Genomic DNA, 27,666 nt, shown 5'->3' with positions numbered 1-27,666 from the left:
TAATGGATGGTTGGACAGTGTAACAGACAGCAAATAATCACTAAATATATTTAATTGGAGTTTTATTAAACCACACTTGACATGAGGTGAATTGTGAACCAGCTCTAATCAAACATTCACTTCTTGTGAATGTTGGATGGTTTTATTCTATTTATATTTGTGTCTTTTTATGGCATACATGGCGATGTGTGTTCAGGTTGTCCATGTGTATGTCTATCTGGGATTCTTGTTACTGCAATATCTTAAGAACTAGTGGTTGAATTTTATATTATAGGATTATATGGATGTATCACTGTAACCAACTAATGACATGATTTAGGCTTAGGAATTGATCCAGAAAATATCAGCATCACAGTAAGGTCAAAAGTCTGAAATAGTTTTTCCTCAATAGCTTCTGTCTTCTTTGTCATACCGAGATATGACTTACACGTTCAGGAACTCAATTCCCATTTTTAGCAGTAGAGGCATCCCCGATGGCACCATTGGTGTTGAGTTGTACTTGTTTCATATTCTTTTAACCATGATTAAAAAAAATCATACTCATAGTCTATCAATTTTTGCAACAGCTCCTCAGAAATATTCAGAATGACAGGCTTTGAATTATTTCAGCTGAAATGTTTTATTGTAACCACAATATGTTAGATTGAGCCATGCCATTTCTGTGTAAGAGGTGGTGAGCGTTTGGGCTAGTAACTGCAGAGCGCTTTATCACTTTATAGGAATGGCAAAAGCCTGGCTTGTTCACACAAAACCAGTTTTTTCCCTTCTTAGAAATATATGCTGGCTGAAACATACATGCCAAGGTACTAAATGTCACTAAAAGTAGATTTTAAAATAGATTTTAATAGATAGATCTCTTAAAATAGATTTTAAGTTTATTTAATAAAATGAGCCCTGTGGGGGATAGATATTGATAAGGTATGTTATACTGTTGGAGTTTGATTAAAATGGTATCTGTATGGTATATCTGTAAATTAAAAAATGAAGACTAAAGAAATCCAGGCGCACGGTGGCTTAGTAGTTAGCACCTCTAGGGTCCGGGGTTCGACTCCCGCCCGGGCCCTGTGTATGCGGAGTTTGCATGTTCTCCCCGTGCTGCGGGGGTTTCCTCTGGGTTCTCCGGTTTCCTCCCCCAGTTCAAAGACATGCATGGTAGGCTGATTGGCGTGTCTAAAATGTCTGTAGTGTATGAATGGGTGTGTGAGTGTGTATGTGATTGTGCCCTGCGATGGACTGGCACCCTGTCCAGGGTGTATCCCGCCTTGTGCTCGATGCTTCCTGTGATAGGCTCCAGGTTCCCCGTGACCCTAAAAAGGAGTAAGCGGTAGAAGATGGATGTCTAAAGAAATGACTAAAGAAACTTGAAAATCATTCTTTAGAGGCAGGCAGTGATGGAGATTTGAATGTAAAGAATGTTTAATTTTTATTTTGGTATTGATTGTACAACAGAAATACATTACCTACAGTGTATCCGGAAAGTATTCACAGCGCTTCACTTTTTCCACATTTTGTTATGTTACAGCCTTATTCCAAAATGGATTAAATTCATTATTTTCCTCAAAATTCTGCAAACAATACCCCATAATGACAACGTGAAAGAAGTTTGTTTGAAATCTTTGCAAATTTATTAAAAATAAAAACAAAAGAGTACATGTACATAAGTATTCACAGCCTTTGCTCAATACTTTTGTTGAAGCACCTTTGGCACCAATTACAGCCTCAAGTCTTTTTGAGTATGATGCTACAAGCTTGGCACACCTATTTTTGGGCAGTTTCTCTCATTCTTCTTTGCAGGACCTCTCAAGCTTCATCAGGTTGGATGGGGAGCGTCGGTGCATAGGCGTTTTCAGATCTTTCCAGAGATGTTCAATCGGGTTCAAGTCTGGGCTCTGGCTGGGCCACTCAAAGATATTCACAGAGTTGTCCTGTAGCCACTCCTTTGTTATCTTGGCTGTGTGCTTAGGGTCGTTGTCCTGTTGGAAGATGAACCTTCACCCCAGTCTGAGGTCCAGAGCGCTCTGGAGCAGGGTTTCATCACGGGTGTCTCTGTACACTGCTGCATTCATCTTTCCCTCGATCCTGACTAGTCTCCAGTCCCTGCCGCTGAAAAACATCCCCACAGCATGATGCTGCCACCACCATGCTTCACTGTAGGGATGGTATTGGCGAGGTGATGAGTGGTGCCTGATTTCCTCCAGACATGACGCTTGCCATTCAGGCCAAACAGTTCAAGCTTTGTTTCATCAGACCAGAGAATTTTGTTTCTCATGGTCTGAGAGTCCTCTAGGCGAGCTTTCATGTGCCTTTTACTGAGAAGTGGCTTCTGTCTGGCCACGCTACCATACAGGCCTGATTGGTGGAGTGCTGCAGAAATGGTTGTTCTTCTGGAAGGTTCTCCTCTCTCCACAGAGACATGCTGGAGCTCTGTCAGAGTGACCCTGATTAAAGCCCTTCTCCCAGATTGCTCAGTTTGGCCAGGCGGTCAGCTCTAGGAAGAGTCCTGGTGGTTCCAAACTTCTTTCATTTACGGATGATGGAGGCCACTGTGTTCATTGGGACCTTCAATGCTGCAGAAATGTTTCTGTACCCTTCTGCAGATCTGTGCCTCGATACAATCCTGTCTTGGAGGTCTACAGACAATTCCTTGGACTTCATGGCTTGGTTTGTGCTCTGACATGCATTGTTTTCTGTGGGACCTTTATATACACAGGCGTGTGCCTTTCCAAATCATGTCCGATCAACTGAATTTACCACAGGTGGACTCCAATCGAGTTGTAGAAACATCTCAAGGATGATCAGTGGAAACAGGATGCACCTGAGCTCAATTTTGAGTGTCATGGCAAAGGCTGTGAATACTTATGTAGATGTGCTTTTTTTTTTATTTTTTATTTTTAATAAATTTGCAAAGATTTCAAACAAACTTCTTTCACGTTGTCATTACGGGGTATTGCTTGTAGAATTTTGAGGAAAATAATGAATTGAATCCATTTTGGAATAAGGCTGTAACATAACAAAATGTGGAAAAAGTGAAGCGCTGTGAATACTTTCCGGATGCACTGTATCTTGAGAACCAAACCTGATCTGCTTAATATTGAGTGTTGAAGGCTGGTAGTAATTCTGCTGCTGGCTTTACAAAGTTGGAAAGAGACATAAATGGGCTGGAAAAATGAGCCAGTGCTGAACAGTTGAAATACACAGAAGTAAACTGAAGATTGAGCAGGTGTTCATGCGTTAATGTTTGCTCCAGTAAACAATACAGATCCTTACCACAACCTTCTGATTGAGCTTTCTGTTTAACTTTTGGTTCCACAGCAGACCACTGTCATATTTTTTAGCAATGGCATAGACACTGTTTAACACAGAGCCTGTTTTTCTCTTTTTAATCATTGATATTTACACTGGCTTTATTCTAAATACCAAGATACAGAATGTATTCATTGTTTGCGCTAATGACATTTTACACTTACATATATAAAAAATAGATCATTTTCTGTAGTAACTGGATGCAGTTCTGACCAAAAATAATAGTGATAATGTTGCAACATGTATTGTAGTCATGTGATCATGAGTCACACGGGCCTTTTCATGTGCACTTTCAACTATGTTGCTGCTCTGTTGTGCAACATTAATAAACCCAGTGTATGTGGGTTATTCCTAAATTACTAGTGCTATCTATTTCAGATTAGTGGAATTTTTTTTTAGCCATTAAGAGGACATTGGCTGACTAAAATGCCATTTGGTCATGTCATGGCTTAGCTGCTAAGTGTACATTTGGCTCAGCACAGGAGACTCAGAAATTAAATGTTGGTACATCCAAGTAGGTTATCCTTTAATGTATAAATATTAACATAAAATATTCTGGAAAGAATTGTTTTAATCATTTTAATGTGTAATGAGACCCTACTCTGTGAGATTTTTCAACATATGTCATATCACGTCTCTGACATACCAGTGCCATACATAAGTATTTACCCCTCTTGAACATTTCCATATTTTCGACTGTTACAACCTGATTATGAAACTGACTTATATGGATTATATGTCACAATCTACCTAAAATAGCCCATAATCATGAAATTAGGGAAAATCAACATAGTTTGTAAAATTATTTACAAATAAACAAAAAAATTGTGATTGTGTAAGTATTCACAACCGTGGTACCCCCTAAGTTAATAAATATGCATGCAGTCAATAATTGTATGCTTTTTTGTTTAATTAACATTTGTGTGACAAAAAAAACACATTGCACTTTCAAATATTAGACATGTCATGTAAATCAAATGGTAAAAATGTATTTCAGTTCAAGGGTACGTTTCCCCACATTGTGCTGTTCCACTACAACAAATTTCAAAGTTCAAGGGAGTTAATACTTATGCAGGGGACTGTAAAGAAACACAAGGAAATGTAAGGAAACATGAAGGATCTCAAGTCAGCAAGTCTCAAAAACACTTTAAACACACAGAAGAGAACAAAGGACTAAGTATGTACCGAAGAATAAGCCACTCTGCTATATCAAGTGTAAGTGTGTGTGTGTGAGAAAATACATTATGTGCCAAAAAGTATGTGGACACCTGACTATGACACCTGTTTTCTCCCCAGTTCCTGCTATAGCAGCCTCCATTTTTCTGAGAATACTTTCCATTGATTTTGGAACATTTTGTTGATTTGCCCATTCAGCCACAAGAGCGTAAATGAAGTCGGCACAGATATTGGGTGAGGAGCCCTGGCGTGTAGTTGTAGGTGTTTTAATTAATCCCAAAGATGTTAAGTGAGGTTGCAGTCAGGGCTCTGTTCAGACCTCTCAATTTCTTCCACTCCAACCTTGGCAAACCATGTCATGCATGGACTTTGATTTGTGCACAGTGGCTTTGTCATGCTAGAACATGTTAGATTCCAATGAAGAGAAATCTTAATGCTACAGCATACAAAGACATTCTAGACAATTGTGTGCTTCCAACTTTTTGGGTACCGCAACAGTTTGGTGAAAACCCACAAATGGGTGTGATGGTCAGGTGTCCACATATTTCTGGCCATTTAGTGCACACACTAAGTACAAACTGAGTGATTTCTGTGTTTAGCTAGGCTACACATTATTTGAAAGGTTGGATTTAAAGCATAAACTATTTATTAGTTAATATAAAAAATATATATTTATTGTATAAAGTAGAAATGGAATATTTTCCTTATTTTCCTTACATTCTATGATTTGATGTATGTATTAGTGTCTGATCCAGTAAACAATACACACCCTGCTGCTCACCAGATTTTGGGAAGCACAAAGAAGTAGAGGGAGGCAGAAATACTAGATTTAATGTCTGAGTAATGGATGGACAATTAACATAAATAATTTAGCAATTCTAATCAAATGAGAGACTACATTCATATTCGTGGAGGCATTAGAGCCTTTCAAGTAAAAACACATCAAGTCACGAGGCAAATTGTCCATCTGATATTTCGTAATGGCACTTCCTCCATAAAGCCACACCTCTGCAGCCCGTAGTGTTTTAAAGCAAAAACCACTCCTCTCAGAGTCCCAGACAGCTCTACTCATACAAACCTCTACCTTGCTGTATAGACATGGAGGGTCAAATAGAGAGAGGAAATGCAAGCAAACAAGACTTAATTAGTAAGTCAATATCAAATTTTCTATTCCACAGTATCACTCTTTCTCTTTTAATATCTAATTTAACAAGCTTTTTTTCTTTTTACATTAAGCATGAAAGAATGCACTGTATTCATGATAATATGCTCATTTAGTCTAAACTCTTTAATCATGGCATGTTTATCTAGCTTAGGCACCTGCTCCCCACCCATCGCTCCCTACACCTGGGAGAGCAAAGTTTATATATTTTTTATCTAAGGACACAAGTCACAAATCTTTATTTACACTTCAGGAGTGTTATTGCTGTGGTTGTGATGAGTATATCTGAGGACACAAGTCACATGTCTGTATTTACAGTTCAGGAGAGACAGTTCCATTGCACCTGCACACACAAATCAACATATAAACTAGCACAGAGATAATGAGAAGTAGTTATAGAGTAAGAGAAAACTTACTAAAATGCTGCTTTAGGACTGCACTTATATATGTTTTTATGAATCTGTTTGCGTAAAAAACACAAAGCAGTGCAACTAATTTACATTTTTAATTACTCATGATCATGTATAGTATGTATTTGTGAGGTATTTGTTCTTACCTCACATTTTTTGTGCTTAAAAGTATTTGTTTTCATAATTTATACTATACTATTAATTTATACTATACTATTAAACATATGGAAGGGACTAAATGAATTATTTCCCTCCACTCAGTCTTGATAAGATAATGTACAAAGTTGATGGAACTAAAATCTAACTACAGGGGAAAATGTTTAACTAAACAAATAAATGTGAGCGGTGTTGACTATTGGGTTGGAAACTTTACCTGTAGAGCACACACTACACAGGAAAGGGTTAGACATCTAAAAACCACACCAGTGATCTTTAGACCATTTATGATTTTACTGTATACTGAGCAAACAGTGTTCTTTCTAGGCTATCATTCATTGTTCAACTTTAAAACCACACACGCACACATGGCCTATGCACCCTCTTATGTCGCCCTGTTAACACGTTTAATAAAAAAAAGAGCACAATGAAAGGAAATAGCACTCTAACTGGAAACTAAGACCTTGGAAAGATAAGGATGTGATGTGATATTTAGAGCAAAAGACTATTAATATACAGAACATAAATAAAATATCTTAATAAGACCTTTTAGAAATAAAACTCCAAGTATATCTATCTATCTATCTATCTATCTATCTATCTATCTATCTATCTATATGTATGTATGTATGTATGTATGTATATGTATATATGTATGTACAGTATCTCACAAAAGTGAATACACCCCTAACATTTTTGTAAATATTTGATTATATCTTTTCATGTGACAACACTGAAGAAATGACACTTTGCTACAATGTAAAGTAGTGAGTGTACAGCTTGTATAACAGTGTAAATTTGCTGTCCCCTGAAAATAACTCAACACACAGCTATTAATGTCTAAACCACTGGCAACAAAAGTGAGTACACCCCTAAGTGAAAATGTCCAAATTGGGCCCAAATTGTCAATATTTTGTGTGGCCACTATTATTTTCCACCACTGCCTTAACCCTCTTGGGCATGGAATTCACCAGAGCTTCACAGGTTGCCACTGGAGTCCTCTTCCACTCCTCCATGACGACATCATGGAGCTGGTGGATGTTAGAGACCTTGTGCTCCTCCACCTTCCATTTGAGAATTCCCCACAGATGCTCAATAGGGTTTAGACCATCACCTTCACCCTCAGCTTCTTTAGCAATGCAGTGGTCATCTTGGAGGTGTGTTTGGGGCTGTTATCATGCTGGAATACTGGCCTGCTGCCCAGTCTCCGAAGGGAAGGGATCATGCTCTGCTTCAGTATGTCACAGTACATGTTGGCATTCATGGTTCCCTCAATGAACTGTAGCTCCCCAGTGCCGGCAGCACTCATACAGCCCCAGACCATGACACTCCCACCACCATGCTTGACTGTAGGCAAGACAGACATACATATATATACAAACCTGTACAAACCTACATAAGTTTGTAACAAAAACCCCGCCTTTGGTCTTCATTGGCTGCTCATGAACTACGTGTACTTTGACCTGCCCTCAAACACTACAGTTGAGGTTGCGTCCTGAAAGATTTAGTTTGTATGTCTAGAAGAAGTTGTTTTCTGCACTGTAAAAGCAAAACCACTTTGCATGGACTCCCAAAGCATGAAGATGTAAAGCGTCAGTGGTTAGAATTCATTTTAAAATGATACCACAGCAGTTCAACTCCGAGTTTCGTTTGCGTTCCCATCATTTTAACAACTGCTTCTCAAATCTAGCTGAAGTCAACGCAGGATTTGCGAAACGATTATTCATAAAAGATGGGGCCGTAACCACTTTATTTGGAACATCTTGCGCCTCTGGACCACAACCTGTAAATAGGATTAATTATTTATGTATATGTATTCTACCGAGTGTTTTGTGTTGTATATGTGTACAGCCAGTGCATAGCTGTTAACCTGTTAGCTGTTAGCCTCTGCTAACTGACTAACTCACATTATTGCCAAACTACATATAAACTTACCACTGAGCAACGTCTTGTTCTCATCGTGCTTCCGATGTATCACTATAGGACTCAGGCTCAAATTCGTATGGTAAAACTGACATTATTACGTATATGGTAAACTTGGATATGGTAGTGGGCGTTTCCTTTCTGACACGCGCTGTAAGCTGTAGACCAATCACATCAGACTGGGACATCTGACCAATCAGAGCAGAGTAGTCTCTCTGAAAGGAGGAGTTTAGAGTGAACGGATCCTTGAGCGAGACCTTTGTGACACTGGGGAAAAAATGCTGTGATGTAAATTATGAGAAAATCAAAGTGTTTTTTTGACCTTGGATGTATGTTAACCTATTGCATGAGACCTTTAAACCAAATTAGGCACGTTTAAAAAGCATAATAGGTGCACGCTATTGAACTATTCTATAGAGATGAAAATAGTTTGAATGTAACAGACACTGAATTAATCTGTCTGTCTGTTTGTCTGTCTCTGTCTCTCCCTCTCTGTCTCTCTGTCTGTCTCTCTCATTCTTGTGGTTACAGATGAGAATAAACGGGGCCTTGGTGCCTGTGAATGGATCCTTGTTACCCTGTCTACTTTCTTCACGTTGCTAATATTCCCATTTACAATTTTTTTTAGCCTCAAGGTACAAAAACACACATTTTTAATGAAACGTGGAAATTATATATATATATATATATATATATATATATATATATATATATATATATATATATATATATATATAATTTATTTTCTTCTAAAAGTATGTGTCAAAATTATTGACTATATAATATTTACTGTATGAAAGAATGTTTATATGCATATTTCATATAAACTCTAGAAACTCTTGTTGCTTTTTAACAAATATAAAGTTGCACAGGTAAAATCTCTTTGGCATCCTGCACCTTGAGAAACCCTATAAAGATTTCAACACACAAAAGACAGATGGTTCTTAAGCTGCACAAGTCATGTATCCATAGATACACGATTGTGTGACCTTTAAAATATTAAATCTTTTTATTTAGCAACAAACACAGTGAGTATTTCATTTATTAGTTTTCATTTCATTTCAATACTGTGGAGGCAAATGGAATTTGTTAACCTGCTGTAATATGTAAGATCATCATTTCCAAGCATAATAAAAAAAGACAGTAATGTTCTATTACTCTCATATAGATTGTTCAAGAATATGAACGAGCTGTAATATTCAGACTTGGCCGCATCACAGCTAGGAAGCCAAAGGGACCGGGTAAGCCAGTCTACTATTTCAACTATTACAATATTTATTACTTCTTTTCCAGGATTACATGTCTTTCAATGTTTGGCTAGCATATTTAGTTGAAGCTGTTACAGAATGTCTGAATAGAGAGCTCTCCAAAGTGTATTTCCAGTGACACAACATTTATAGACCGGTGACAAATTTAAGTTGAAAAAAAAAAAATCCAACACAACATAAAGTGTCACTCCAAAATCTCCTATACATGTTCAACTGGGTTGAGATTTCATGACTGCGGAGGCCATAACATATAATTTACATTATTATTTACATTGTTATCATGGAAGACACCACTCCCATTAGAACAGAAATGTCTCATCATAGGCAAAAAGTGATCAGAATAACTTTGTTGTCACGTAATCCACATAGTGAAGGTTAGGATGGATGCAAGTGCAGATAAGAGTTTATTTAGAGAGAGACTGGCAGACAATTCCAAAACAGGAGACAATGGCGAGGCAAGAAACAGGCAATGGGTCAGGCAAATGGCAATCAGTCATAAACTGGGAAAGTCTAGAACCAAGAATGAGAAACAATGTCAAAGAACATGAAACTAAATGAGGAACAGGGTACTAATGCTTGGTACGGTGCTAACACTCAATACTACACGAAGTGCAAAGAGACTCGAGGGGTTTAAAATGACAAATGTAATCGGGGTGAAGCACAAGACAGCTAAAAACAATGATAGTACACATACAGAAAACAACCGATGACAATACAGGGGTGGAGACAGGACATAAACCATAACAAAAGCACATGTCCAAAATAAACAAAGTCAATGTCACTGAAGACCCAAAAGCATGCGTTTGCTAAGAGCTCGCACTATGAGCTTGCACTTCGGGTTTCCGATCACACTGCAATACTACAGCGCTAGCTCCCGAAGGGAGTGCCAGAACACACTAACGTCCCCTGGAGGTCCTGGCCCTCTGGGCAAAATGTCTTCAGCTAAACCGAGAGACTGAGTGGTGTCCTCAGCTGAGCAGGGATGCTGAGCAGTATCCTCAGCTGAGCAGGAAGGCAGAGAAACGTCCTCAGAGGAGCAGGAAGCAAAGCATCCTCCTCCATCGACTGAGCAGAACTTGGTTGTTCGTGTCAGCAGACCTGGGCGTGAGCAGAACTTGGTTGTCCATGTCAGCAGACTTGGGCGTGAGCAGAACTTGGTTGTCTGTGTCAGCAGACTCGGGCGTGAGCAGAACTTAGTTGTCCATGTCAGCAGACTCGGGCATGAGCAGAACTTAGTTGGTCGTGACGTCAGTTTCAGGCATGAGGAGATCTTGATTGGTCGTGTTAACAGACTATGGCGTGAGCATAACTTGGTTGGTCGTGACATTGACTTCAGGCGTGAACAGAACCTGGTTGACAGGACATAAACCATAACAAAAGCACACGTCCACAATAAACAAAGTCAATGTCGCTGAAGTGCGTTTGCTAAGAGCTTGTGCATGGGGCTCGCGCTTCGAGCTCACGCAATGAGTTCATGCTTCGGGTTTCTGAGCACGCTGCAATACTGCAGTGCTAGCTCGAGGAGAAATTGTGACATTTGTATTGATTTGAGTTACCCTTCACGCTAAGGGGATAAGTTCAACCTAAACCAAGCTAACCAATAAGGACAACTGTGGTTAATTTGCCACCCTTATGTATATTAGCAGTCTAACTGTTAATATTAATATAAATGTTCAATAAAAAAAGACTAAGTAATGAACTCCTGCTTTTTCCCTGCCACTTCTAGGTATCTTCTTCGTCATTCCCTGCACTGACAGCTTTATAAAGGTGGATATGAGAACAGTATCATTCGACATTCCTCCTCAAGAGGTAGGTTAGACTGAGGATCCAATCATGAGCATAGGACAAAAGCACATTCAGTATACAATACTGTACATACTGTATAATCGTTTAACATTACAGTGGTGCTTGAATGTTTGTGAACCCTTTAGAATTTTCTACATTTCAGCATAAATATGATCTAAAACAATCATTAGTTTTTCACACAAGTCTTAAAAGTAGATAAAAAGAACCAAATTAAACAAATGAGACAAAAATATTATACTTGGTCATTTTTTTATTGAGGAAAATGATTCAATATTGCATATCTGTGAGTGGCAAAAGTATGTGAACCTTTGCTTTCAGTATCTGGTGTGACCCCATTGTGCAGAAATAACTGCCACTAAACTTGTCAGCAACTGTTGCATGACCCACTTTCTCTTGAGATTCAGCTCATGGACAGATGTCCTGACATTTACGTTTAGAATTCAGTGGTATAATTCAGAATTCATTATTCCATCAATGATGGCAAGCCATCCTGGTCCAGCTGCAGCAAAACAGACCCAAACCATGATACTACCACCACCATGTTTCACAAATGGGATAAGGTTCTAATGCTGGAATGTAGTGCTTTCCTTTCTCTAAACATAACACTTCTCATTTAAACCAAAAAGTTCTAATTTGGTCTCATTATTCCACAAAACATTTTTCCAATAGCCTTCTAGCTTGTCCACGTGATCTTTAGCACACTGCAGAAGGGCAGCAGTGCTCTTTTAGGAGAGCAGTGGCTTTCTCCTTGTAACCCTGCCATGCAGACTATTGTTGCTCAGTGTTCTCCTGATAGTGGACTCATGGATATTATCATTAGCCAATGTGAGTTTAGTCTGCCCTTTAGTTTAGAAATTACCCTGTGTTTCTTTGTGACTTCATGGAATATTACACGTCTTGGTTTTGGAGTGGACTTTGTTGTTCGACCACTCCTGGGGAGGGAAACAATGGTCTAGAATTTCCTCCATTTGTACACAATCTGTATGACTGTGGATTGTTGGAGTCCAAACTCTTTAGAGATGGTTTTGTAAACTTTTCCAGCCTGATGAGCATCAACAATCTTTTTCTGAGGTCCTCAGAAATCTCCTTTGTTCATGCAATGATACACCTCCACAAACATGTGTTGTGAAGATCAGACTTTGATAGATCCCTGTTCTTTAAATAAAACAATGTGCTCACTCACACCTGATTATCATTGCATTGATTGAAAACAACTGACTCTAATTTCACCTTCAAATTTACTGCTAATCGTAGAGGTTCTCATACTTTTGCCACTCACATATACAGTGCATCCGGAAAGTATTCACAGTGCTTCACTTTTTCCACATTTTGTTATGTTACAGCCTTATTCCAAAATGGATTAAATTCATTATTTTCCTCAAAATTCTATAAACAATACCCCATAATGACAACGTGAAAGAAGTTTGTTTGAAATCTTTGCAAATTTATTAAAAATAAAAAACAAAAAAAGCACATGTACATAAGTATTCACAGCCTTTGCTCAATACTTTTTGAAGCACCTTTGGCACCAATTACAGCCTCAAGTCTTTTTGAGTATGATGCTACAAGCTTGGCACACCTATTTTTGGGCAGTTTCTCCCATTGTTCTTTGCAGGACCTCTCAAGCTCCATCAGGTTGGATGGGGAGCGTCGTTGCACGGCCATTTCAGATCTCTCCAGAGATGTTCAATAGGGTTCAAGTCTGGGCTCTGGCTGGGCCACTCAAGAACATTCACAGAGTTGTCCTGTAGCCACTCTTTTGTTACCTTCGCTGTGTGCTTAGGGTCATTGTCCTGTTGGAAGATGAACCTTCACCCCAGTCTGAGGTCCAGAGCGCTCTGGAGCAGGATTTTATCACTGATGTCTCTGTACATTGCTGCATTCATCTTTCCCTCAATCCTGACTACTCACCCAATTCCTGCCACACATCCCCACAGCATGATGCTGCCAAAAACATGCTTCACTGTAGGGATGGTATTGGCCAGGTGATGAGTGGTGCCTGGTTTCCTCCAGACATGACGCTTGCCATTCAAGCCATCAGAACAGAGAAATTTTCTTTCTCATGGTCTGAGAGTCCTTCAGGTGTCTTTTGGCAAACTCCAGGCAGGCTGCCATGTGCCTTTTACTGAGGAGTGGCTTCTGTCTGGCCACTCTACCATACAGGCCTGATTGGTGGAGTGCTGCAGAGATGGTTGTTCTTCTGGAAGGTTCTCCTCTCTCCACAGAGACATGCTGGAGCTCTGTCAGAGTGACCATCGGGTTTTTGGTCACCTCCCTGACTAAGGCCCTTCTGCCCCGATCGCTCAGTTTGGCCAGGCTGCCAGCTCTAAGAAGAGTCTTGGTGGTTCCAAACTTCTTCCATTCTGGAGGCTACTGTGTTCATTGGGACCTACAATGCTGCAGAAATGTTTCTGTACCCTTCCCCAGATCTGTACCTCGATACAATCCTGTCTTGGAGGTCTACAGACAATTCCTTGGACTTCATGGCTTGGTTTGTGCTCTGACATGCATTGTTAACTGTGGGGCCTTATATAGGCAGGTGTGTGCCTTTCCAAATCATGTCCAATCAACTGAATTTACTACAGGTGGACTCCAGTCGAGTTGTAGAAACATCTCAAGGATGATCAGTGGAAACAGGATGCACCTGAGCTCAATTTTGAGTGTCATGGCAAAGGCTGTGAATACTTATATACATGTGCTTTTTTTGTTTTTTATTTTTAATGAATTTGCAAAGATTTCAAACAAACTTCTTTCACGTTGTCATTATGGGGTATTGTTTGTAAAATTTTGAGGAAAATAATGAATTTAATCCATTTTGGATTAAGGCTGTAACATAACAAAATGTGGAAAAAGTGAAGCGCTGTGAATACTTTCCAGATGCACTGTATGTAATATCGGATCAATTTCCTCAATAAATAAATAAATGACCAAGTCTAATATTTTTCTTATTTGTTTAATTGGGATCTATTTGTCTGCTTTTTGTACTTTTTGTAAAATCTGATGATGTATTTATGCAGATATAAAGAAAATTCTAAATGGTTCACAAACTGTCAAGCAACACTGTAGATGATTTAACACTATATTTACACTAGGGTGTGCAAGTGGGCAGATAGATAGCCTAGGTTATACTTCATGACACCACTTCTATATTGTCTTTTTAAAGATAAAAACATCAAAGGCACTGGCACGGCATTATTACACAGACAAGAGCATCAAGATATCATTCAGGCAACATCAGTCTACTGTAATAAAAATATGGCCAAATATGTACAAGAACAATAGAAAGCAAGAATAATTTTGTGAGACTGCAGAGCAAAAAGTTCATAGGCTAGCGTGGGACCTGATCCAGCTTCTCCTATCTGGGGCAAAGACAAGGCAAAATAAAAGGGAGTTGGAGAGAACTCCTTGTGTTTCAGGTTGTGCAAGTTGTGTGGGTGTGGTTTAGAGGTTATGGTTAGAGTTAGGATTATCAGAGTACTAAATATTAAATGTTAAATAGCAGTTTAATATACATGGCAAACATTTTGAGCAATGTTTGCATCTTTAGAATTATATGCAAACTGTTTTATTCAGTATATGCTTAAAAAGTTTTGTTTAATTGGCTGTCATGCCATAAAATGCAACGTCACATTTATTTGTGTAAATCCCACTAGTGATCCTAACTTTAAGGGCTCAATGCACCCTTTTCACCCCTTATAATATCCCCTAGGCATACAATACAGGTTAAATAAAATACATTTATTTTCATGCTACTTTCATGTTACTCATCAACCCTCTTCTTCATAGATTCTGACAAAGGACTCGGTGACAGTAAGTGTGGACGGAGTGGTGTATTTCCGGGTGAGTGATCCCATCGCCTCTGTGGCAAATGTCAGCAATGCTGATTACGCGACACGCCTGCTTGCCCAGACTACCCTGAGGAACGTTCTAGGCACCAAGAACCTAGCTGAGGTTCTGTCAGACCGGGAGAGTATCTCTCACAGCATGCAGGTGAGAAAAAAGACACAAGTACATTCAACAATAGGCTCCTAATAGACATCTATCTATTCATCCATTTAGTGTGGCAGGGAATAATTTTCTAATTTCTTATATCTTCATTCACACTTTTCTTACCACACCTAATGCAACCTACACACTTTCTGCAGATGACTTTGGATGAGGCCACAGACTCTTGGGGCATTAAGGTTGAGCGTGTGGAGATAAAGGATGTGAAGCTGCCTCATCAGCTTCAGAGGGCCATGGCAGCAGAGGCTGAGGCAGCCCGCGAGGCTAGAGCTAAGGTCAGAGTCTTTGACCTGCAAGAATATATCGAATGTGCTCTAGTTATTTTGACTTGCATTCATTTTGGTCCTGTAATATTATGATGGGATATTTACCCTTAAAACAAACCACAAAAGTAAATGAAATGGAGGCAGTAGTTTATATTTCACTACAAATATGAAGTACAATAGTACAGTCTGGAGTAATCCTCACTGATCAATCTTTTTGCTCTGTAATCCTCAAACTTATTTGAATGTATTTTTCTGAAATTTTAAACTGTCTTTTTTTTGTACAGGTGATTGCAGCAGAGGGAGAGATGAACGCTTCACGTGCTCTGAAAGAGGCCTCTCTGGTGATCGCTGAATCTCCCTCTGCCCTACAGCTACGTTACCTGCAGACACTCAGCACCATCGCTGCTGAAAAGAACTCCACCATCGTCTTCCCACTGCCCATAGACATCTTGGGTCAATTCATAAAAAAGTGAATTCCGATATTGACCGACTCCAGATGGTCGCTCACAAATATGAATGTTTACGTTTTGTATTGATTGATATGTATTGCTTAACAGGATTATGTATTACTTTGAACTTCAGTGTTTGCAGGACTTAGTCTTTGCAGGACTGTATATGTGTAGTGTTTTTGATCCTCAAAGAGAAACAAAAACTACTGTTTTTGCTATACATTGAATACATTTAGACATATATATCAGGAAATGAAAGCTGAAATTCTGATTTATCTTCTCATATTCATCTATTAAACAAACAAAAGAATTCTTATACTTCTTAAGATATTCTTACAATATTAATGTGAGGATATATCTGTAGGTAATAGATTTACTGTATATTATACTGAATTATGATAATATGATATATCAATGTTTAAAAAATTATAATAATTAGTATATATTTTAATATATATAAAAATATCATATTTATATTATGTTTTTAAAAATTATTTTTTAGCTAATTGAATACCTTGATACAGTAATAGAATATATGAAAGGGCCCAAGAATGAATTTCATTCAAAACATTCAGTGACGCTGTCCATCAATATTAGGGTTAGGGTTTTCACAGTTTCAGAATCAAGGTCTAAAACACCCTAAAACATACAGAATTTTACCATCATTAATGCTGTGCTTATGTCACTAAGTGCTATACAATGTGAGTAACTGGGTCTCAGTAGTTATGGTAGTTAGTTATCTCAGAGCCTGTGCTGTTGTCACCATCATCTTCAGTAGTCAGCATTTTGGACTCCTCCTCCATGTCCAGTCGCAGCCAGAGCACAACACTGAAGAATATAATTAGAGGAACATTTGGTACATAGAACGCTGATGACTTTCATATGGTATATTTAATGTGGAAAGAAAAAAACATGATGAGGAATGATGATTATTAGAATGTATAATAATGTAATAATACAATAATAAATTTTCTTTGTTAAATAACACATTTTTCATCTGTTTATTATTAGCCTTAGAAACAGTGCATTAATAAAAACTGGCACTATTGTTAGCTGCAGTTAGAGAAAAATTACTAACATCTACTGAGCAATCAGATTCAAGAATTCAACAGCACTGTTGCGTAAGCAAAAACATTGCATGTTAAATAACATTGTTTTTGTCTAGAAGGCATGCAGTAATACTGCAGTCTTAATAAAAGCTTAATGCACCTTTGATTTGTTAACTCACCCAATCAGTAATGCTGGTATTAAGGTAAGACTAGCAGCTAGAAGGAACGTGAACCCAGAGAACCAGGAAATGGTAGCAGCATAGATGCTACTGAACACTGGGAATGCCACCCCAAAACTCAACATTTCCACAAAAGCCATACATGCAAACACAGCACCTATAGATGTGGTGGAGGGAGAGGAAGAAATACACAAATGACCATCTGGTAAAGCAGCAGATTTCTGTCCTTAACTGATCAGTGCTGAAATGAAAGAACGGATGGAGCTGACAAAGTCTATCCTGTACAACAGTCTCAGTGCTGAGATGAATTACATCTTACTGAGTGTTATGAATCAATACTGATCTTATTATCTTATTGTTATCTTACCTTATTGGACTTTTTCTCACATTGAGTTCCAAGGTCAAGCTAATTACAAGTGTCATTAAGTGATTGAGGCCAGACACCACAAGCAAACATGGTCAATTTGCTTGTAACTGTCATTTTTCAGTTTTAAAAATATATATTTTTCATCTATATCTTTTATATTTTCACAGTATGTAAACATAATGACAAATACTTTATGTCAGTACTTTATATGAAAACAAATTTTCCTATATCATTCTACAGGTTACAGGCATATTAAAATCTGCATATTGAATTATATATCACTGTAAGTCCTATTTTCTCAAATGTAATGTTATGTTATAAACTTATAAACATCTCCTTCGCTTTCCTTGTTTCTTGGAATTCTGTTAGTTTCAATGTGATATTTATTGACCATTCTCAAAATGACAAATTTCTTCTAGCCATTGAAGAAGGTACACACTGGCTCATATTAAAGCCAAACTATTATATAAGGTTTTTCCCAATATTGGGTAAATCTGATATTAATAACAACATAATCACTTATAAAATAATAATAATAATAATAATAATAATAATAATAATAATAATAATAATAATAATAATAAATCCCAATCCAGTGAACAGCGAAACATGCACTTGAATAAATGGTGTGAAAAATTTTTGGGTAATAAACATATTCTATTTTAATAAGTTATTGTGTATTGACTTACTGCATAAAATACTGTAAAGATTTATTGTATTATTGAATAGGATAATTTGAAGATATTTAAATTTTCATTCATTCATTCATGCATTCAATCATCATCAATTACTTTATCTTGATTGTGGTGGATCCAAGGCCAAATCCTGCAACACTGGGCACAAGGCAGAAGAATCCATGTATGATGGGACACCAGTCTATCGTAGGACATCATGCACACACTCACTCACTCCTAAAGGCAAATTAGCATAGCCAATCTGCCTACCTGCATGCTTTTAGACAGTGGGAGGAAATTGGATAACCTGAAAGAAACCCAGGAGCTTGGAGACCATGCAAAACTCTCTTACCTTGTTCAGAGCTCAGTACCATTTTGGACATCATGGAGCGCATCACAGGAGCAGGCATGATGGAGAGGAGTAGCAGAAGTCGCACTGCAAGCCAACAACACATTACTGCATTACTGCTGCAAACTTCCTGTGTTACTCGTGCTGTTATGCAGTATTTTGTTGTATACACCTGTTTGTTTAATTAATAGTTTATGTATTTGACCTTACTCATCAGGGCCCGAATTAAGAAAATTTGTGGCTCCCTTATGATGATGTTTTTAGATATGCCATTTAAAAAAATAATGTAAAAATAATGAATAGGGTAGTATGAAGCAATGACGAGTTTGCCTGCACTAATTCCCAATGCAACAGGAAAACAAATATTAGGCATGTGACCTGAAAAGGGCTACCCAATTAACCAGTTAAATTGAACCAATTAAATTGGTTCCCAGAGAGTATGCAAGCCCACCCAGATTTTATTTTATATTGAAACAAAATCACTGAAATTTTTTATTACACAATCATTTCTTTAATACATAATATTTATTGATCTACATTCCCTTTTGATTGGTAAAATATTCTAAACAGTGGCCTATCTCATGTGATTTCTATGCAAATGAGACCAAGAGAATATTTTGGGAACAGCACTCACTTTGTTAATCAGTCATGAAATGGTTCTTGAAAACATAACCAAAAGGCAACTAAATGCTAATATTAGCAAACCTGAGTTTGCTGGGTATAGTCTTAAAATGACAGCTGCTTTATGCTTGGTAGTTTCAGAAAAACAAACAAACAAAACAGAACAGTAGTACAGGTAGCTCTTCTGGTGCAGTAAGCCTATGCCACCAGAGGCAACAGAAGAAAAAAATAAGTTTGGTGTTGTCACGTTTCAAAGGTAGCTGTGAAAGCAATCGCATATTTTAAACGTTTTTATTAAATAAACCAACAAAACACAAAAGATACTATGACTGATGCAAACCACTGTGACAAGGACTAAACATAAACTAAAAGGACCAACACACGGTGACATAGGCAACGGTAGTCTAAGACAAACGTAAGACAGAGAAGCAGTGCAAACAATGGCTATATATAAGTGTGCTTGTTAACAGAAACATGATTCAGGTGCAGGTGGTCATGTTACATATTGTAGTACAGTGCAGTGGCTGATGGAATCTGAAGTCCAGAGTTACCTTCTTGATATATGACAGGTGTGTGCATCAACGTTACTGCTGAGCATCAAATGAGATTTTTTAATGAGGTCCATCTGTCCATCCATCCATCCATCCATCTCCACATTCTCTATCTCACTAGTGTCTTTTACTCACCCAGAAACATAAGCAGTGTGGTCTTGGCAAAGGTGGTCATGAAGAAGCCAGTGGCCACACTCAATAATCCAAGCAGGGTGATGTGAGCATCAGACAGCCATCGTGACAGCAGGGACACACCAACATAACTGCTCAGGTAGATCAGAGTGTCAAGAGCAGATCCATAGCCAATGAACACCTCACTCCAACACAGCGGAGGATTCAGCTCATACAGGAGAAAGATGGACATGGCACCTAATTTGGACATCTGAGGAATAATAACAGTAATAATGGCAGTAACTCTATTTACAGCAACTTCTGTATGTTTAAAAATGTGTGTGAAGAAAACACCACAAACAAGAAGAAGAAGAAGAAAAAATAAGTATAAAACAATATAGACAACAAATATATATATATATATATATATATATATATATATATATATATATATATATATATATATATATATATATATATATATATACAATAAAACAACAAAGTAATGCTACAATAATTATTAATAATGACAACAGTGAGATTAAGTACTAAATTAATCCTATTTTTAAATCTGGTATAACATTTTTCAGGATACAAATAAAACACTGCTTTACTATTTTTGTGTGTTACCCTTGGATTTACACAATGAGGCAGTAACTAAAGATCATTAAACTGTATGAATGTGAGATTTATGCAGATGGAAGCAATTAGGAGCTTAACCAACAATAAAAATATTTTAGAAAGTTGTTTCAATATTCTCTACACGACATTTACTCATTTAACTTCCCCACATTTTAATTTTGATGCCACACACAGTATAATTGATTGGATGATATTTGTTTAATTTTACACTATTTAAACTATTTTGTTGTATAAAAGTCATAGTTTGAAACTCTATGTGAATTATATTAGGGGTTTAGTCAATTGTGTATCTAACATGAAATCCAAACTAAGCTTTAGATTACTTGATTATATTTTTGATCACCTTGTAGAAGACAAAGGCACTCAGGATGAGCAGCAGCACTGCATTTCGTCTCCTTGTAGAAGCTGCAAAAAGCAGGTAGACACCATGAAAGTGCCTGGTTATGACAGGAGGCCTAGCTAGATGACAAGCCTCTGCATCTGCCCTGTTGCTGGAAGAGCTCTTGTTAGTGGTCAGATTTTGTACCGAAGGACCCTGAGGCTCCTTCAGGATCCCCAGTACATAAATCAGGTTCAACAAATGAAGTATGGATATTGAGAGGAATGGCCAGCTGAAGCCAGCAGCTTGAATATAGAACCCAGTGCAAAGGGAGCCTAAACCAGACAACACACCTAGGACCATGTCTAGACGGGCCATTCGAACAGTCTTCTCTCTTTTTCTATTCTCAGCCAGGTCTTCACCACAGCAGTCAGCCACATAGGAGAAACAGCCTCCAATCAGAGTGCTTGTACCCCCAAAAAGCCCAGCAAAGAAAGCAGCACCCAGAAGGTAGCTGAGGCTGAGCGAGTACTTGCTCACTATGAAGTAAGTGAGTGTGAAGAGAAGACTGCCCAGCAAAGGGGGAACCATGGCCACCTTGCGGCCATGGGAGTCACTGTATGACACCAGAAACAGCGAGGAGACCAGGCTGGGAAAGAGAAAGGACAGCTCAGTCTGGATGAGGAAGTGAGAAGTTTCCCTCTGCACAGCCTGCACACAACCAAGTGCATTGTATTAGCTGAGTCTGCAAAGAGATCAAATGACCAATAATTACGACACAAAAAGAGCCAGTGTACAATGGCTTTGCATAAATGGGGTAACCTTGGCCTTGTATTTTTGAATAACATAAGAGCACATAATATTTAATATAGAGTAATTACTCTGGAACAGATATTCAGAGAATAACTGGATTTGAGTGCTTGGCATAGGTTAAAGATAAAAATGCTGAAAATGGGAAAAACATAATATGGACTATATATATGTATATAAATATGAATCCACATGGTGTCACTCTTGCAAATTCTTAACAGTATGCACTCTTAGTTGTATAAAAATACAGGATTACGGTTGGGTTATTGTTCTTACCTTTTTTTAAAAAAAAATTGAAATGAAGTCCAACCACATTGTCCTTGTTTGTTTGTTTTTAACTGATTTTAAAGATTAGATTAAATGGCAAAAACTTTCTTGTTCTGAAATTTTCGTACTGTGCTGTATATATATATATATATATATATATATATATATATATATATATGTACTGTTGCCATACTGTATAACAGTACAAATCCTGTTAATCGTTTACCCATATATAAAAAAAGTTTCCAAAGTGACAAAGTGAACTTTATAACTATGATCTTAGAGGACAAGGAAAGCCTAAGGGCTTAGTGTGAATCCTACCTGATGAATACTCAGATCTGTGTAGTTGTTGGAGCAGTGAGACTGGTTTATACTAACAGGAAATGGAGAACCACTCAACTGTTCCCACAGCCTCCTGTAGATATACTGCTGTAGTAGCGGGTAGGTCATAAACATGGCAAAGGCATGCAGACCCACCACAGGCTCGATCACAGTCACACACCCCATCTCACCTCCTGTTCTGCAGTCTGGTACTGTGGAGTGACAAGTAGCAGAATATTTAAAAAAAAAAAAAAATAATCTATGGAGTCTCCGTTACATATTCAACTACCTACAAATGTTTGCTAAAATTTAATTATCTTAATTGAGAAAATGTGTCTAAATCTTCTCACTTCATATAGGAATATAGGAAATTAGATTGATACAGTTAAAAAAAGCTTTATCTGACAATAATACACACCATAAGAACATTATGAAAACATACCAGTGATGTGATTCTTACCTGATGAAATTAGAATGCGATGTATTTCCACTCATTCCCTCTGTTCAATTACCTCTTTATCATACACATTCCCTCCTTATTTAATTAATATGCAATCCAGAACCTGTGTGTGTTACATTCCTATCTCTTATTCCTGTGATGATGGTCTCTTTAAAAAAAGGTGAGCACCGAAAGCAAAGAGAAGCAAACACCTGATCTGACGCTTGTTTGCAGAGGAAAGTAATCCCCAAAGAAATACTCCTGTGTGTGTGTGTGTGTGTGTGTGTGTGTGTGTGTGTGTGTGTGTGTGTGTGTGTGTGTGTGATCAGTAGTGAGGGTGAAATTAGATATGCCGGCTTACAAAATAAAACAGCGTAAAGGGTGAATAAAAGGTGGCTAACTACACTGAGAGCTCATTACACATTCATAATCCTTGCATAAATTTTTTATAAAGTAACGCTGAAAGGTGATTTACGGAAGGCTTATGTTAAGATTTGTGAAGAATTTTTTTCATGTAGTTGTCATGTGGTGCATCTCATTTCTTATTTCTCTACATCCTTGGTTTCGTTGTTTGTTTTCTTTCCTCACATCTTATCTCCTTCCCCTGAGGATGTGAGGAATGGATGCAAGAACACATCAAGGGAAATGTCTGGCAAAGGAGTTGCTCTTACACACTGAAATGTTAAATCATTGCCACTTATTGATAAACTGTAGCCAAACTGTTCCTGTCCATAACAGAGAGATAAATAAATGTAGTTAGTTACTAATTAACATTCTAAGAACTGTTATATATTTCCTTCAGAAAGGTTCATTTTCTTTAGAAACATCTGTCAACTTTCTGAGCTCTTAAAGAAATTAAATTAAAAAGCATTTCAGTTATCACATTTCAGTTGTTATCATTTTAGTATGAGACAGGAAAGATACAGTACAATACATTTTAATATTGTAGAATATTGTACTGGTTATAATTTTAATGCCGTATGTAATTCTTATTTTTCCACTAATGTAAATTTTCTAAAGCTCTTTTCACTGAATTGCTATTCTTTGTATATGTTGTTCTTTATGTTAAGAGGATACCTAAATAAAAAGAAACGAACAGCACACGTTTGTGCTTCTTGCACTATAAACACACTCCAATTTTTTTTACTACTGTAATATTTTATTTAATATCTGCCCCCCCCCCCCCCAAAGTGCATACAAATGTTTTTAGATATAAATACTTTCCATTCCTTAAGATTACTAGTAACTAAGCTACAGTTACAGATACAGTTACAGTGTTTACTATCACAAAAGAAAGATTTAAAAAAGCACATACACAGAAGAGAGATGATCTGCGTAGACAAACATGCACTGCTGATTCCTATGACACAATAAATATTATGTACACAAGTGGCTGTAAATTCCACTCACCACAAGAAGGAAGCAGAATGGAAGAAAACGATGATAGTGAGATTTTACACAAACCTGTAGTCTGTGTGCAGTGATGTTTTTGTTGTTAGTGAGATTTGAGATTCAGTTCTGTAGAAAAGCTTCAGACACTGATACATTTTTTTTTTCTTTTTACCCTTCATGCATTAGCACAGAGTTGTCAGTAGTTCTCAGAAAATGAGGTAATTAACCCCTTAAACTCTTGGCTTATTAATCAGTTACATATCTTAAAGTATATTGTTTCAGTAACTACTATGAATTATTCAGTAACTACAGTACAGTAAAATGAATATGAAAGACAAGGAATGTAAGTTTGTACAGAAACAACGTGTCCTAGAGTTTAAGGGGTTAAAATATTATAATATTTCAGCATTCAGTTTTGGTCTTTTGATCGTATATTTCTAACATTTATGACTATACAGAATATGATGTAACATTAGTATTACAAAGTTCTGTCTAGGTGAAGCTCAAATGCCAGACAACAGTAAGGTGTTATTAAAGTGCAAATCAGGATGTTCTCAGAGGGATTCTTTGGGTAATATTGGTAATATTTTTATATTTCACATCACAGCTTGGTGGGTTCAAAGGTAGAAATGTTTCTTTGTTCAATACCGATATTTTGAACCATTCATTTATTTCCAGTTATAAATAGGAATTTAGTAACTTCTTATTGAAATATGTAGTGATCTCTAAAAACATTCTGATTTGGGAATTAAAAGAGGTTGTTCAGGTTCTGGAGGGACTTAAGATATAAGAAGCAGAACACAATCTCTAAACGATCATCCTTGTTACATATTGAAAACAAATGAGCTATTAAAATAAACTTAATCCAGCACTGATCCTTATGAAAAATAATAATAAAAAAAACCTGCAGTAATATCACTGTTTAAAACCTCCTCTCTTTTTGCTGTGGTTCAGTAAATGAAGGCACATTAATCCAATGTGTATTAGATTAAATTGTTCTTGAAGTGTAGAAATATTTATTTGTAATAATCCATACTGTATGCTGATATAATAGCTGTTGTATAAGAAAAATTACATTATATTCAAGTTTAAATCAAATGTTTATAAAAGAATTTACTTAACTGTCTTCTGAAATATCTTCTGAAAGCTACTTGTAAAAATTATGGCTAATTTATAGGTCCTCTTGTGCATGTTTGATGTAACCTTTTCACCGTTTGTGATAACTGGGTTATGTTAGCAAAAACAGAGGACTTTTTTAAGAAAAGAATTTCAACAACAGAGATTGAGGACAACAGAGATGTCACTGACAGAACATTATAAAAAAAATTGTAAAAAAAATAAATAAATAAAAATTGAAAATGAACAAGTCAAGCAACAATACAACACACAGTTGTACAATGATTTAAAACTCAAAACAAATACAATCAAAAATATTTCCATATAAGGTAAAAAAATAGTCTCTACCCAATAACATTCTCATTCCTACAAGAGTGTGCTTATTAACAAATCAATATGTCCAGAAATCAAAAGTACTCTCCACAGTATTTAAGAGAGCAAACAGAGAACAGCTTTTTATTCTTGTTAGCTGTTCTTGAATTAAGCCATGAAAAGCACCATCAGGAATTGATATTATAGAAAAAGTACAAGTAAACATCTGACAATTTTCTTTAAGAGCAGTATCAAAATTGATATCGGAAATTGGTATACCTTTCAAACAGGAAAAAATATGATCAAACGCTGGAGCTAGAAAATTTTCAGTTTTAAAAATTGTGTGGGGTGAGTTATCAAAAATGAGTAGATGAATCTATTTTTCTTCTCACCTAATGTTCTGTTCTGAAATACAATATTTTTTTTAACAAATCCCACTGTGAAATATTTTGTTCAGTCTGGGTACTTTATTTGCTCAGTCTGCATAAATTATTCATTAATTAATGTATCACTGATTTCTTCAGGTGGAATTTTATTGCTATAAATAATTGACTAGGACACTGGTCAGTCAATTAGCACTAAAAACATTCTGGGTGTATTTCTAAATCTAATGAAACATGCTATTTCATTATCAGAAAAAAAAACTCAACTGTCTAAAAAAATCCCTGAAAGTTAAAGTACAATGGCATTTTAAGACATTTTTAGGCTACATTCCCTTCTAGTTTATTTATACAGAGAGAATAATGTCAATAAGTAATGCTACTCTACACAGTTAATAATAAGGGTTATTATAAATACACATAAAACAGCTTCAATTAGTCAACATTACAATAAAACAATTTCTTATCAGTCTGTCATTCTCAATTGACTGTTCTGTCAGTGGAGAACAACAAGTTTACTGTCTCATTGGTAAAACAGCAGTACACATATAAAAAGTGATTTTGGCTACCTACTGAGGTGTAGTTCATTCCTAGTCTTATGTATATGGAAGCTTTTGGACCAGAGTCCTAGTATCTATATTTACTACAATCCCAAGTTTCACAAAAAAGAAGCCTGGAAGGCTTTTACAATACATGCACATAACAAAATTTCCATTGCAACAACCTACAAATATTACTATTAAAATGACAATTTTAAAGCAACCTTTAGTACATGGAGAAATTCCTGTAGTATCTTTATACACTAGCTGTCTGTTGTGTGGTGTGTGTACCATATACTGAGAGACAGAACTTTTATTGAGCCTGTAAGAAAGTTGAGTAGATGTGTACATGGCGACTTGAGGGACATGACCCTGAGCAGCAGCCATTACAGACAAGACTGGAAGACCAGAGCAAGTGCTGTGTTTAAAAATTAGCTTATTGGGTATTTCGCAAACCACCTGCAACCAGTTGCAATGTTTTTACACCTCTCAATTTAAGTTGAAGATTGGCTAGAGTGTGGTTTCAGAGACCTTTGGCAGACCAATATAAAGACCTGGATACAACTAGGGTAAAACAATCATATTTTGAGTGTTACACAAAAAATGTTTAATTTGAGTGCAAATTTGCATGATGACAAATAATTTGCATGATACTAATATTCATTCTGACAGCGGGGATCTTAATGAACATCTGACCGTCTATCTGATATGTATGGATACATAAAAAAAAATCCTACGTCTTCTCATGTCTGAGATGTATAAAGGTGCAGTTTGTAATTTTAACAAAAGTTTCTGAAATTTCAAAGTTATTAAAAAAATTTTTTATTAACTGTGATTAACCATTGACTTTATTTCAGTAGTTCCCAAAACAGATATTATCAGCTCTGCTCAATCAACAAGGCATGTACAGTATAGTTTCAATAGAGGTTGATCAGTGGGTGATGTATGTCCAAAGTTGTTCAATGCCTAATTACTGTTTGAAAGAATGATCTACAGAATGTAGTGCAGCTACACAGGCCATATCAGTAATTTTGTGAGCCCTTGAAGGGCAAAAATCTAAGGCGGTTATGTTTTTTAAATGTAGTATCATAAGTGCATTTGTTCTCTAATCTGAATACGAAACTAAGTCAGCTTACCATATTTATTTTGGTTTCATACTGTAATGGTGACAAAAAATGTATTGATTCATACCACGCTATCGTTAAAGTAGCTATCACTATCATTATCTTCACTTCTTTCCTTCAACTCCTTTTTCTGGAGGTTGCTACACTGGGTGATGCATTGTAGTGTTTGAAGCCAATCAT

General features: G+C 36.9%; 2 protein-coding genes across 2 annotated transcripts; one reads left to right on the top strand and one right to left on the bottom strand.

Moving 5' to 3' along the window:
* Positions 1-5,478: 5,478 nt before the first annotated feature.
* stoml3b (stomatin (EPB72)-like 3b) lies at positions 5,479-16,909 on the top strand. Its single transcript, XM_017489877.3, has 7 exons — positions 5,479-5,626; positions 8,662-8,765; positions 9,299-9,371; positions 11,125-11,207; positions 14,991-15,194; positions 15,350-15,484; positions 15,760-16,909. The coding sequence occupies exons 1-7, from the start codon at positions 5,578-5,580 to the stop codon at positions 15,946-15,948; spliced, it is 837 nt and encodes a 278-aa protein (XP_017345366.1). The 5' UTR covers positions 5,479-5,577; the 3' UTR covers positions 15,949-16,909.
* On the bottom strand, positions 16,563-22,385 carry LOC108277282 (solute carrier family 46 member 3). The gene is made up of 6 exons (XM_047160883.2): positions 22,185-22,385; positions 20,811-21,497; positions 19,850-20,096; positions 18,546-18,629; positions 17,153-17,309; positions 16,563-16,752 (listed from the first exon to the last, which is right to left on the bottom strand). Exons 1-6 carry the CDS (start codon positions 22,368-22,370, stop codon positions 16,641-16,643), a joined length of 1,473 nt encoding a protein of 490 aa, XP_047016839.2. The 5' UTR covers positions 22,371-22,385; the 3' UTR covers positions 16,563-16,640.
* Positions 22,386-27,666: the final 5,281 nt, after the last annotated feature.

Source organism: Ictalurus punctatus, chromosome 16, assembly GCF_001660625.3.
Source record: "Ictalurus punctatus breed USDA103 chromosome 16, Coco_2.0, whole genome shotgun sequence".
Lineage (NCBI taxonomy): Eukaryota > Metazoa > Chordata > Actinopteri > Siluriformes > Ictaluridae > Ictalurus > Ictalurus punctatus.
Note: the sequence above shows the minus strand (reverse complement) of the source record. Positions and strands in the feature narration are given on the sequence as shown.